Below are 14,873 nucleotides of genomic sequence, written 5' to 3' on the forward strand. Positions count from 1 at the left end.
AATAGTCTGAAAAAGAGAATTATGCATACAGTAAAACTCTCTAAAGAATTACACTCACAACTTTCTACAGGGTTTATAATTTTAGAGACTTTTAACAATTTCTTCTACTTTGCCTAATCCATTAGTTGCTAATAATAATACTATTTATTAAATATCTGTGATAAATATTAGGTAGATGATTTCTCTTATAGTTCATATTCTTATTGTTGTGCTACTATCCTTGCCTTTTCTTCTGAAATTGCATTTTTGCAATATGTTGATGAATGATTTTGTATCTTGAGTTTAATTTTTTTTCTTTATTATACCCCTCCACTTCTAAATTTACATGTTTGCAAATGTATGTGTTATTTATGAGATTTGCTGATAGTCTTCAAGGTTTATATTTGTTTTATATGCATTTATTTATTTTTTAGTCTTAGTTATGCAGTCTGTATATGAGAGTTTACATATAACAGAGATGTAATTAATGACAAAGAAAGATTGAAGAGTTTTAAAAATTCTGACAATAGATGAGAGCTTCTCGGCAGCAAGAGATATTTTCTTATTGTGAGGTAAAGAACAGGCATCACAAAGAAACTCAGAAAAGCTACTGTGTGACATCTGATAAAGAATAAATATGAATACAAATAAATGTCAATAGATTAATTTCTAATCTCCTCTGAGAGCATAGTATAAGTTTCTCTATGAACTAAGTGGGGTCAATTAAATGGCTATAACCTTTTTCCAGCATTATTTATGAATCTGAAGGAAGAAATTTTATACAATGGATGGTTGTGTTTATGCAGAATTTAAAGATTATCAAGAAGGAGTGTGGCAGATGGTCAACAGGATGACATTCCAGGGTGCAAATCAGAATGTAATGACATATTGGATCATGCATTTGTGGTTTGGCAGACAGACAAGTGAGGCCACAAGGATGTTTACAAACTCAAATGAACAGGCAGATTCCAGAGTCTGAAAATTGAGCTTAGGGTCATTCTCGGATTGACAGAGAGGAAGTCAGGCAAAACAAGAGAAAGAATAAGCACATAGCAAAGAACATACTGAGCTCCTGCTGCTGAAGTGCTGCAAGTTATGTTTAGCTCATTTTGGTTTTAATTTCTTAACACAGGCCAATGTAATAAGAAACTGTAACATAAGAGAAGTTCCTGCTGATTGTCCCTCAAATTACTATTTATCAAGCACCGATCATATGAAAGGAATTTTGCTGGAAACCACAACAGCATTGTTTATTTCATGGGTTCTAATAATAATTAAATTATAAATTGTTCATATTGTTGCCAAAGGGTTAGAGAAAAATGAAACTAAAATATGATCTCCAGTTTTTTTGCCCATCTGAAATTCTCCATAATTTGCCACCTAATATATATATATATATATATATATATATATATATTTGTATATTCTTATTTAGATTAAGATATTCGGTTTTGTCATTCCAATTGTCCTTGAATGCTAGTTCAATACATTAACTGGACTGGCTTTGCAAATCAGTGTTCTAAAACACTCTCTCTTCATCCAAGCCATTGAGGGTTCAAAGGAAGAACCAAGTCTGGATGCACATTATTAGCAATTGCTTATTATTGAAAATTAATACACAGCACTTCCCATCCACACATGTTCTATCCTTCAATGTTTTCCCTTTATTAATCTTACGTTAATGATTTTTTAACTTGACTATCTCTTAAGACTTTCTATAATATTTTTAAGTATATTTGAAATTTTAGAGATTTCTTATTGCCCTTGTAGCCTAAGTTGCATTTTCACCAAGACATACTTTTCTATTTTGATATGTACACATACACATAATATATCTCAATAAATATAATCTACATACCCAGACATGACATAAACCTTTACATGGACATGATTTATATGCTCACACATGATATGGGACTCCATATGAATATGATCCATGTATAAACACGATATAGACTTCCAGTTGGATTTGATCTATAAATGTACATATGATATATATGTGTACATGAATATAAACCTATACATGCATGCATTTATGTATGTGTTTTTCTTACCACTTTCATGTTCTTCCTCATGTTCAAAGATTTCTTATTCAAGTTCTTGAGGCTTCTGCCAAGCACATTTTTTGCAGTTCCATTGAAGTACAGACTATCCTTTGTCAAGAGCTCATTATCTGTTGAGGCCTTTCTAGGTGGGAAGTTCTTTGCTTCCTAAATCCTCTCTTCTTTTCAAAAGCTAAACACTCAACTGCAAAAAAAAAAAAAAAAAAAAAAAAGAAAAAAAAATCTCTCCATGTCATACGGTTTTCTATTTAGGAGCTAAAAGTGCACTTCCAAAGGCATATTCTGGTTTTCTTGTGTTTGGAATCACATTTGTGGCTGCATTTTCAACAATTATCCACTTTAATAATGTAAACTGTCCCCTAGGCTGGAGCCATAAGATATTCCATATCTACCAGAATGACTGTTACCATGTTAATCTACATGTCATTATTTATGTCGCTCAAATCCAGTAACAAGTGTCTTGCCTCTCTCCTAAGAATAGTTGTGTAATTCTTAAACATATTTGCACATAAACACTTAGCTCAAACATGTTCTTTCGATTAAGGAATTGAAATAGAGACAACTTTATGTTAATCATAACAAAGCGTCCAACTGGGAGATCTGATTTTTATGGAAGATCAGGTTTCCTGTGGAATAACCCATGATTGCTATGGTGCATACAAATAATGCATACACATATACATCTCATCCTCTTCTTTTTCTATTCTGTGACTTGCTTCAGGATACACATTTGATACAGTTTTTAAATTCTTCTTTCACCAGATAAGAAAATCCTTTTCAATTTCTCATTGAACTATTTACTTTTCCTATACATCTTCAGTGACATAATTTTATATATATATATATATATATGTGTGTGTGTGTGTGTGTGTGTATTTATATGTATGTTTTTCTGTTTCATTCTCTATATTATATTGAATATTTGTAAATTAATTATATTTCTATTGCATTTACTTAGAACATTCAATCAATAAAATATTATATGGCATAGTATTATAACTATCAAATTATCTATATTAAAAAAATTCTAATTTTCATAATAAAAATCATTGACTTGAGAAAGAGAACCACTACATATAAATGTCCAATGGTGCACTCACATTTTTAGTGCAAAATAATTAACTCAGGTATAGTCACAGGCTGAGTTCCCTGTGATGCTGACTCTGAATTGGAGTTTGGAGTGCAGGATGTTCATGAATCTGACATATATATAAAATTGTACAGAGTAAGTTTCTTTTTTCAATACTGTGGGTTGAACCCAGAGATGCTTTAACACTGAGCTTCATTCCCTGCCCTTTTTATTTTGAAATAGGGTCTTGCTAAGTTGCTTAGAACCTTTCTAAATTGCTGAGTGTGACCTCAAAGTTTCAATCCTCCTGCTTTAGCCTCTCACATTGCTGGGATTACCCATTTGTACCACAATGCCTGGCTAAGATTCTGTGCAGTTTTAATGCTTCTCAATGGCTGACCCCATGACAAAGCTCTTAAGCTAAACTTATCTTTCAGTATATCAGCATTTGGTGGCAAATGTTCTGAATATTCTAACTTTTCATGAGGAAGTCACTGAAAGTTGTGACCTATGATCAGGTGATAGTTTATAGGTAGAGCAATAAGTCTTTCCCAGAAGGGTATCTGAACAGTATATCCAAGTGTGTACCATGGGATCTTTTCACTCATAGACATTCTGGGAAGAGAAATAACAATGGGAAAATATTATATGATGTATACATTTCAGTACATCAATATTAATTGGTGACAAATTGACCAAAATGTGACACTATAATTTTGATCAGGATTCTAGAATGTATCAAAGTGTGTCCTGTGTGGTTTGATATAAATTATACTCTACAACTCTGTCCATTTATTTTAAACTACTTATTTATAATACAAATTATTTTCTCCAATGCAATAAAGATTTTAGCAACCACTTTCATATGATGTTGTATGGATTGATCAATATGTATCATGCCCACATTTCTTATAGTACATAACATTTAAAAATCACATACAATAGAACTATTTGGTCACCTTTAACTTCCATGTGGTATATTCACTCTGACAAAAGTGCATCATATTATAGTTAAGTTTTTAAGTTTATCAATCTATGTGGTGTTTTCAGAGAAATATCATCTGTATCAGTGGTTCTTAAGCCTTTTTAATGTATTGAAATCTCCTGAATAGTTTGCTGAAGTACAGATATCTGTTGTTGTCATTTGAAGTAAGAGTCTAGGTTTGGGATGATCCTCCTAGTTCACAACAAAGACTAGGATCCATTTGCTTCAGGCCATTACTATGCCTTAAGTATTTTAGCTGCTAAGTAAGTCCATATTCAAAATGGCTTTGTCTCTTCCCTCTGTTGTCCTCCCATGACTTCACCATCCCCTCAGTTTGGCTCTATTAACTACTCAAATAATTTTCTCAATTGAACTATCAATTTTAGCTATTCCTTAAAAATTTCCCTTTCGTGTTCCCTTGGCCATTTTGTAAGTTAAAAAAAAAATCACACATATCCGTTTTATCCATTAAAGGAAATGTGAATCTTTAATGGCAGCTTCACTAAGTATATTTTGTTTTGCTTATGTCTATCATAGATAACACAGCCAGCATTCTGACAAGGCGGAGGAGATTTAGTCGAACTATTCAGGATGTGTATTATCTACCCATTATGATCTCTGATGGTGGAATCCCCTCTCTCAGCAGCAGCAGCACCCTCACCATCAGGGTTTGTGCATGCGAGAGAGATGGGCGCGTGCGGACCTGTCATGCAGAAGCCTTCCTGTCCTCGGCTGGTTTGAGTACAGGAGCCCTAATCGCTATCCTTCTCTGTGTTGTCATTCTCCTGGGTAAGTCATTCTACAGCCTAAGGTGGTACAATGGCAGTTCTGAATGGGAGTAAATTGTATTCTTGAAATATAAGGATTACAAAGGCATAATGGGGGTAATAAAACATGGCTGCACATATTCTATTAAATTAAATTTTACAAATCTGTAATCTGAAACTAATTTGATTCAAAACGTAGGAAAGAGTTGGAATATCAGCAACATATGAAATCTAAGAGAAAAAGTTTTGAAAGTATGCATTTTAGAAAAATTAATAGTAAGATATTCTAAATCCCATTTGGAAAGAACTCTTCAATTAATTTCTGGGAAGGGAAAGACATCATTTTAATATGTCTAGGACCCACCCTGCTTAGCTCAGCCAAGGACAGCCCACTTGGGTCTTATAGTCATAGTATAAATACGCACAGAAATTTAATATACAGTATGAGGACTAGAGTTAATAATAACATGGTTTTATATCAATAAAAAATGTCAAAAAAGTAGATTTTAAGTTGTTTTAGCACACACACATGAAAAAGGAGTAAATGTGATATGAGGAATATGTTAATTTGCTTGATAATAGTTATCATGTCACTGGATAGTAATATATTCAAATATCATGTTTACATCACAGACATATACAATAAAGTAAATCTGATAACCAAATAAGAATATAAAAGTCTTATAGAAACTTCTGTAATTCCCAAATATCAGTTAATCATCAATGTTAGCTGAGTTTAACATATTCATTCTAAGTCACTGTAACCTGAAATATCATATATTTTATTAAATTCAATTATATTATATTAAATACTGTAAGATTTTCTCGAATCTGATATTTGCATTGCATTTTATTTTATTAAAAAATCCAGTTTTATATTATCTCTTGTTATATTCTAATGGATATTAGATGTGTATTCTAAACCTCATCACCTCTATATTTCAAACTGATATTATCTCAAACTTTTAGATCTTATTTAAGACAGACACAATATAAAGAGAGAAAGAAAAAAAAATAAAGTAAGATAGTACACCCAGATTTTGTAACAATAAAGGTAGATATGAGCCATTTTTTTTGCATACTTTAGAGTGCATATGTGTTTGTCTTCCAGTGTGTCCCCACTTCCTCCTTTCCATTAGAGACGTATTTGTGACCTTTCTTGGTAGCGTGCACATGTGAAAAAAAAAAAAGCACTGTATGTTTTGGTGAGACTAGGGTATTCCCACAAAGAATATTCCAAGTTTTGTTTCTGGGAGGAAGATAACCTGCTTGCATAGATGGTGAAGAGAGTAAGTTGGAATGAGGATGAAGAGGAGAAGGAACATAAGGAGCATGTGTGAGAAAATGTAATGCTGTTGTATATTTGAAAAAAATGGGGGTTTGCTGCAGGTGTGTAGACTGGATTAAAACAGGAGAGTCACATTGTAAACTTGGAAAACTGGAAAAGATCACAGTGACTGAATTGAAGAAAAAAATCTCATGGTGCTAAGAGAATGACAGGGGAGTAGTCTTCCTCTGACATGGCATGAATTGGATCAGCACATTTTGAGTTAAGTTGAAGAAAAGTAAATAATATAAAAATATGATAAATACCTTTGATAACTTAGATGCCTGAGTAAGTTGGAACAGTATCAAACAAGGCTATTTGTCTATTCATCTCTTGCTAAGTGTACACCCTGATTCTCCCTTAGTTATGCAGTAGATTAATCCATTTTGCTTAAATTACATAACAAACATTTTAAAAAATACAGAGAGGAAAGAGTAGATCTGAGCTGTGTGAAACTTCAAAGTGATTGCCATGTCAGGAGGGATGAGATAAGAGAGGACAGCAAAGAAATCAGAAAGACAGAAATTTAGTCAAGTACAGTATCACAAATGTAAGTGGAAAAGAGTGTTGATGGGAATAGAGCACTGTGTTACACACTGAATCTATTCAATGTCAAAAACTGCTCACAATTTCAACAATTTGTACCTAAAAATTATTGTTTGCACTTAGCAACCAGAAACATGGATAATTTGTGCAACACCATAACAAGAGCTGTTTCACTGCAGTAGAATCTTTTACAGTGTTAAGTCAGCTTCCCTTTCTAAGAAACAGTGTCAGATAAGAACCACTTAAAGGATGAAAAGTATATTTTGGATCTTAGTTTCAAAGATGTAGTGCTTAGTCAGCCAAATCCATTGCTCTGTGTCTAAGGTGGAGAGAAGCATAATGATGGAAGACTATGGCCAACTAAAGTGGATCAGTTTAAGCCACTGGAAAAGCAGAGAGAGAACAAGGAATCAATGATACCAGTGACCTATTTCTTCAAGCCATACCCTACCTGCTTATAATTATCACTGAGTACAATAATACTTTCAAGTTATTAAAAGATGAAATGGATTAATCCACTGCTTAACTGACAACTCTCATAAACTAATCATTTCAACTCTGGTTGGTACCTAACTGTCTCCCATGCCTTTGGGGACAATTCATATTCAAATCATAACATATAGTAAATATATGGTACATAAGGAAAAGAGGGGAATCAGGCTTTAAAAATTTATTTATTAGTCATAACTTCTATTTTCCTTATGTATTTTCTCCATAAAATTAAAAAAAAAACACAAACACACACACAAAACACATCCAAAACAGAAAATAAAGTCATACAGCAGCAACAGAATACTGGATCCCCTTAGAGTTCTTAACTGAAGTCACAGAGAATAAAAGTTTATGAGTTTAATATAAATTATTTTTAAAAATATTTTTCTTTGTTCTTTTTAGTTGTACATGACAGTAGAATATATTTTTACATATACTACATACATGGAGTATAACTTCCAATTTTTGTGGTTATACATGATGGGGAGACACACTGGTAAAAATTTTTAATTTTGAATGATAGGTCATTTGTGATCTTCAATTTTGTTTTCATTTATCATCATACAACTATTACCATTAAATATGATAAATGATTAAATGTATTGAAAAAGTTCAATATACAGTTTTAAATTGTGTTATTCTAATAATATTTTAATAATTCATAAGAATAATACTTCATTTAATTAACATTTATAAAAATATATTTTAGCTTGTAAGGATAATTATTAGAACATTTGTACATTTTATATTCTCTGTCAAGAATAATAAAACAAATTTTCTATTAGGTATTATGCTTTTATCTAAATATTTTATAATTCTTTCTTAAGTTAAGGTTTAATCAATTTTTAATGACAAAGTAATTTTTATTGCTAAGTAAGGTTTTATTGTTTTCAGAAAATATCTGGACAACAGACACAGAATGTAATTAGAATGTAATGTATTAGACTTCATGGAAAATATATGCAATCACAAAACTAGCAAGAAATTACAACCTGAAATTCTAAAATAACATCCCACTCTAATGGCTAGACCAATTATGAAATTAAAATTTTAATATTGAAAACATATTTTAATTATCAGTTTCAATTCATAAATTTGGCATTGGTTTTACTTATAATTACCTGATTTGGGGTGACCCATTTCAGATCCTCTTGTTTGTAATACTGAACCTGTGAATATGAGGTTTCTGATAAAAGAATCATGTAAACTCAGCTGTTAAATATTTCTATGCTTATTTTTATTATAGGTCACATGTGATTTTGCAATTTAAATATGATCAAATTTTATGCAAAAATCTATTGCTTATCTGAAAATGGTGCTTGAAAACCAAAAGCCTAACTTTAAACCGTACATGTACATTTTGTGAGAACTGTTATTTACTGTTGAGAGCACTTTTTATGGACCCTTTTAATCAGAAGAATGGCAGTGAATGTGGAGTGGGACTTCATGATGTATTTGGAGCTTGTTGTTGAATAGCAGAAACTGGAGCCCACAGTTCTTTTTAATTTTTTTTTTGAGAGAGAAAGAGAGAGAGAGAGAGAGAGAGAGAGAGAGAGAGAGAGAGAGAGAGAGAGATTTTTAATATTATTTTTTTAGTTTTCGATGGACACAACATATTTATTTTATTTTTATGTGGTACTGAGGATCGAACCCAGCGCCCCACGCATGCCAGGCGAGCACGTTACCACTTGAACCACATCCCCAGCCCCACAGTTTTTATTTCTTCTTTTTAGTTATACATGATAGTAGAGTATGTTTTGACATATTCATACAAACATGGAGTATATCTTATTCTAATTAGAACCCCAGTCTTGCAGGTGTACGTGTTGTATTTATATATATACAAAAGAAAGGTTATGTCAGATTAGTTCTACTGTCTTTCCTATTCCTATATCCCCTCCCTTCCTTTTGCATCCTCCTTTGTCTAATCAACTGAACATCTTTTTTTCCCCATCCCTGCAACCTTGCTGTGTGTTAATATCTACATATCAGTGGTATGTCTGACCTTTGGTGTTTGGGGATTGGTTTATTTCACTTAGTATGACAGTCTCCAGGTCCATCCATGTAATGGCAAATGTCATAAGTTCATTCTATAAGGCTGAGTAGCATTCCATTGTGTGTATACATCACATTTTCTTTATCCATTCATCTATTGAAGGGCACCTAGGTTGGTTCCATGGGTCGGCTCTTGCAAATTGTACTGCTGTAAGCATTGCTGTGGCTGCACCACTGTAATATGCTGATTTTAACTCCTACTCCTTTGGATAAGAGAAGTGGCTTAAGTGGTAAAATGGTGGTTTTTTCCCTAGGCTTTGAAGAATCTCCGTAATGCTTTCCACAGTAGTTACATGGATTTTTAGTCCCACCTGCAATGTGTGAGTGTAATGTTTTCCCCACATCCTTCACAATATTTATTCTTTTTTTTTTACAATATTTATTCTTGATTCTTGCTGCTCTGACTAGAGTGAGGGGAAATCTCAGTGTAGTTTTATTTTTTATTTCTCTAATTTTTAGAGATATTGAATATTTTTATAATGTATTTGTTTATAGTTTGTATTTCTTCTTTTGAGAAGTGTGTGTTTAGTTCCTATTCCCATTTATTGATTGGGTTGTTTGTTTATTTGGTGTTAAGTTTTTTAATTCTTCTGAGGAGCAGGTGGCAAAGATTTTCTCCCATTCTGTAGACTCTTTTTTTTTTTTTTATTGTTGGTCGTTCAAAACATTACATAGTTCCTCATACATCATATTTCACAGTTTGATTCAAATGAGTTATGAACTCCCAATTTTATCCCGTATACAGATTGCTGTAGACTCTTTCTTCAAGTTCTTGATTGTTTCCTTTGCTGTGAATATGCTTGTTAGTTTGATACCATCCCATTTATTGACTTTTGATTTTTCTTCTTGCACTTTAGGAGTCTTGTTGAGGAAGTCAGTTCCCAACCCATCAAGTTGAAGTGTTGGGCCTACTTTTTCTTCTAATAGGTGCAGGATCTCTGGTCTGATATTTAGGTCTTTGATTCACTTTGTGTTGAGTTTTATTCAGGGTGATAGATATGGGATCAATTTCATTCTGCTACATAAGAATTTTCAGTTTTCCCAGCACTATTTGTTGAAGAAGTTAACTTTTCTCCAGTGTATGTTTTTGGCTCCTATGTCTAGTATGAGTGGTACTTTGTATAAAATGCATGATTGGAGAAATTAAGTTGGGGAGGGGTCATTTTAATATTTTCATTTGAGTTCCAGATTTTTAAAATAAGAATATGATTGTCAAATCTCCCTATGTAATTATTTTCTGCACTTATCATCTTAAAATATACTTTGGTATTATGATTTTTTGAAACATAATTTAGTTCAAACTATTCATAAGTAAATTAGGAGTCTAATGTTCTTAATAGCCATGAGCTGATTTTTAAAAAATATTTAAAATAATTTCCCACTAAGGCTACTACAACTCATGAAGGTTCATTAAAACCACATTAAAGCCTTCAAAAAGATTATTCTTTTGCCCATCTACATAAGAATTGTCTGTAGAGTATTTGCATTGTGCCAACTGCCACAAATATCTGCTAAAAACAAGTGGGAGAAGTGCATCAGGAGCACACATGTGAACTGGGTTTCAGCTTGCTTCAGTGGGTAGATTTGACTAGAGGAACCATATGTCCATGTACACCCTGAGGTCCTAATATGATGATAATAAACATCCTATTTCTCTTAAGAGTGTGACAGTTTATGTTATTATTTATGTTTTGATATTATATTAAACTGGAATGTAGCAATTCTATGAATCACTGTTTACTAGCAATAACTTCCTAGAAAAGAGAGCACTGTAAATATAAAAATGTTCAAGCATCTAGCATCTATATGTTGAATGAGAAGATAAGAAAATTTTTTTTCAAAACTTTTGGGGAATAAGCAAATATAAACCATCATAATAAAAAACATAGCATTACCCCCACATTTCACTTACCAAGTATGTATCATACTTGATATGAATTGAAGCATTGCACTAAGTTTGGTGAAGGATGGAAATAATCTCCATAATTCCATAATAGGATTGTTTATATCTTTCCTATTATGCATGTACATAAATTTCCTTGAAATCAATAGCTAACCATTTCACCATAAAAAAATAACTAGATTTAATAATGAAAGTAAGAATTTTCACTATAATGAATTAGGTAGTCTGTAGAAATAAGACATCCAATCTCAAACAGCCTCCTCATTTATTCATAAATATGAGCAGAAATTTTCAGTGAAGTGATAAATCTTCACTTCTGCATAAAATGAAGTTAGTTACTTGACGATGTGTTTAGGGTTTTGACTTAGAAAACTGAGAGGTGGATTTAAAGAAAAAAGTACACAGAGGTATTAAATGCATATTTATTTCATTGAGTAAAAGTAATTTCCCCCAAATAAAAGGAATAAACATTTTTAAAGTTTAAATATAATTGGAGTTGGCAGATAAAATGTAATGAATCCAGTTAATGTGAATTTCAGATAAAAGTATGCGTATATAGACGCACACAGCAGATAAAAGTATGTGTATATGTTCTCACCCTGTAGAAAATGTAGAGTGCAATAATATAATATTTTGGACATATATGGCATATATCTGCTTTCTGCAATATTTTGGTTATGTATAAATCCCAAATACTATATGGGGTTTACATAATTAACATATAATAATATATAATAGTGTGTATTGTGTATGTTATCATCTCACATTTACACATAATTGAATGTCCTGCTTTTTAATTTTCATTTGATGAATCTAATAATCTGAAATGGCATTTGAATACACTTCCTTAATTAGTACAATGTAAAGAACCATGTATAGACTGTAGTGTACTCTATTGTGCCTGAAGACAGTATATCCAAAGTTCAAGTGAGATAATCCTTTCTATTTGGTGTGAATTTAATATCTCAAGCAGAAAGATTTAAGATGCTGAGAATTGGCCAAAGCAAAGTGCCCAAGTTTCATTTCTATTACTTTATCTGGTGATTGCAACATCACTGGTAATTTTAACCCACCATATTTGTTGAGAACTATCCTAAACCACTGTCCAACAGGTCACTTAGCTCCTTATTCTATATGTTTGAAAAAAAAAAAAAAGGAGAACACTGTTCTGGAGATATCATTGCTTCTGGTGTGAGAAGTCACAGAGTGCTAGTCCTTTCACCTACCCTCTATGGGAACAATTTTTTCCATCTTAATACACTTTTCTGCATCCAGCTTCTTCATTTTTTAATTGAGTAAAGCCAAAGTTGAGGATTAAATAAATAAGGTATGTGAAGAACGTTCACAAACTAAAAAAGATACAATATAAACATATAAAATATATGAAAATAAAATTTATGTTGTGTCCAAATAAAGTAACATTCTTTTGCAACTTGATAGGGTAAATGCATTTTTATTGTCTGATACAATAAAAGGTACTGAACAAGGGAGATCAGCCTTATACAATATTATTTCTTTACTCTTTAGCAAGACATCAAATATCAAAAGGTAAAAGTAGAGGCCCCTTCTTTGAATTTTAAAGGAATACATCCTGCCTTTGGTGTCTTCACCCAAAATGATTAAGTATCTATTGATCGACAAACACATTATGTTATTTTTTTCATTCAAAATTCAATTATTTTTCCACCATTTGTTTCTGTCACATTAGACACGGAATAGTTTTTCAGTAGTCTGATTCAAGAAACCTGAGTTCCTAAGCCTGATGAAATAAGATCTGCAATTCACAACGTTCCATGGGGATGATCATTTTGTTACATTCTTAGGGCATTAAAATACCTCGAAGTGTTATTCAGGATGCACAGGTGAATGCTGTGATGCAGTGCCAGCTGAGTGGTAGAGTGTGGTGACAGGGATAGTAAATTGCTGATGTCAGATCTCCACGAATTTTCCTTTTCCCTAACTGTTTATCCTTTTTCCATTCTTCTTCAGCAATTGTAGTACTTTTTATCACCTTGAGGCGCAGCAAAAAAGAGCCATTGATCATTTCAGAAGAGGATGTGCGAGAGAATGTGGTCACCTATGATGATGAGGGAGGTGGGGAGGAAGACACTGAGGCCTTTGACATCACCGCATTGAGGAACCCTTCTGCAGCTGAGGAGCTCAAGTACCGAAGGGACATCCGACCTGAAGTGAAGCTCACTCCCAGGCACCAGACACTGTCCACCCTGGAAAGTATAGATGTTCAGGAGTTCATAAAGCAAAGACTGGCAGAAGCAGACCTAGATCCCAGTGTTCCTCCATATGATTCTCTTCAGACTTATGCCTACGAGGGTCAGAGATCAGAAGCTGGATCTATCAGCTCACTGGATTCAGCAACGACACAATCAGACCAGGATTATCAGTACCTTGGAGACTGGGGGCCTGAGTTTAAAAAGTTAGCTGAACTCTATGGAGAAATAGATTCTGAAAGAACAACTTAGGGGGCCAATTCTTAAAACCTTGTGGAATCTGCTTCCTCAGCAAGTGGAGACATAACCTCAGCAATGACAAAGCATAACCATGGAAACAGTACTTGAACTGAGCAAGCTGTACACAGCTCCTGTAGAAACAAGTGCCCTTTCTACAATCCAAACTGGGTTATTTAATTGGAAGAAAGCAAAATATAAAAGAAAAATGCAGAGAAAAATCTTCTGTCCTTGTGTATATTTTCAATTGCTCAATAAAGTCTGTGGTACTGTTTAATTAAGAATACCTGAAAAAAGCCAAACACGAATATTTGTTTCAATATTTTGTGATTTCTTTTTTCCTAAAGCAAAACTAAACATAGGGGCTCAAAATCACTGACAACTATGACTTTTAGGGGTGGTGCACTGCAAAAAGAAACTCATGAAGGTAATCATGACCTCTTTTTCCACTTTTTTGAGTGGAGTCTCGAGAGCCACACACTGTTGTGACAGATCCCATTAGCCTTGTCTTGTGTTTAAATTGCATATGGTGTTCCCCCTCTACCAGACCATTCTGTCATGGACTTGTACCATTTCCCTCTGCCCTCCCCACTTCTTTTCTCCATACAAAATTGATGGAGCATGGGGATTTGCTGCCTGCACTATAAAGTATGCAACTTCGGTGTACCGGACATGCACCGTACTGAGCAGGAGACAATAGTCTCTGTCTCGTCTGCCCTCCTTTATTTTAACAGGAGATCCTCCCCCCACCTTTTTTTTTTTTTTTAATAAATAGAATGAATGGTTGAAGGTATACTCTGAAAATCTGATACGTCAGGGAAAGATTTATTTTATAAATAGATAAAAACCTTATCCTTTACAAAATGTTGAGGAACTTTTTCTTTTTTTCCCTTTGTTTTAGAAAACTGAAATCGGCCAAAATTTTTGCTTCGGTCTTAATTCATTTTCCATTGTCATCGTAGACAGTCATCAAAAATATGTACCTCACATGTTATCATAGTCTAAAAGGACTATCCTTCAAGTAGCATAAACATAGACTCATGGTTGACTTATTCTTTACACGGGTTCAGACTTTCTCAGTCTCACAACTTATCAGTCCTTACATGTTTGATGTCTACAAAGGAATATGTAGGACTGGGCACAAAAAGTAGGAGTTTCACACTTATTATCCTTGGACACATGCCTGAATGTCTCTGAAATTCAGGGTCCAAAAGTGCAAGAT

General features: G+C 33.2%; 1 protein-coding gene across 3 annotated transcripts in view; it reads left to right on the forward strand.

Moving 5' to 3' along the window:
* Cdh18 (cadherin 18) overlaps nucleotides 1-13,666 on the forward strand; it is a 307,953-nt gene extending 294,287 nt beyond the window's left edge. Inside the window, exons 10-11 of one of the 3 annotated variants that reach the window (XM_026393607.2) lie at nucleotides 4,634-4,885; nucleotides 13,176-13,666. In XM_026393607.2, coding sequence (XP_026249392.2) covers nucleotides 4,634-4,885; nucleotides 13,176-13,666 — 743 coding nt within the window. Of the gene's footprint in view, nucleotides 1-4,633; nucleotides 4,886-13,175 lie in introns of those variants that run through there. The other 2 variants (XM_026393608.2, XM_026393609.2) reach the window with 2 other exon arrangements.
* The last annotated feature ends 1,207 nt before the right edge of the window (nucleotides 13,667-14,873 follow it).

Source organism: Urocitellus parryii, chromosome 1 (assembly GCF_045843805.1).
Source record: "Urocitellus parryii isolate mUroPar1 chromosome 1, mUroPar1.hap1, whole genome shotgun sequence".
Classification (NCBI taxonomy): Eukaryota; Metazoa; Chordata; class Mammalia; order Rodentia; family Sciuridae; genus Urocitellus; species Urocitellus parryii.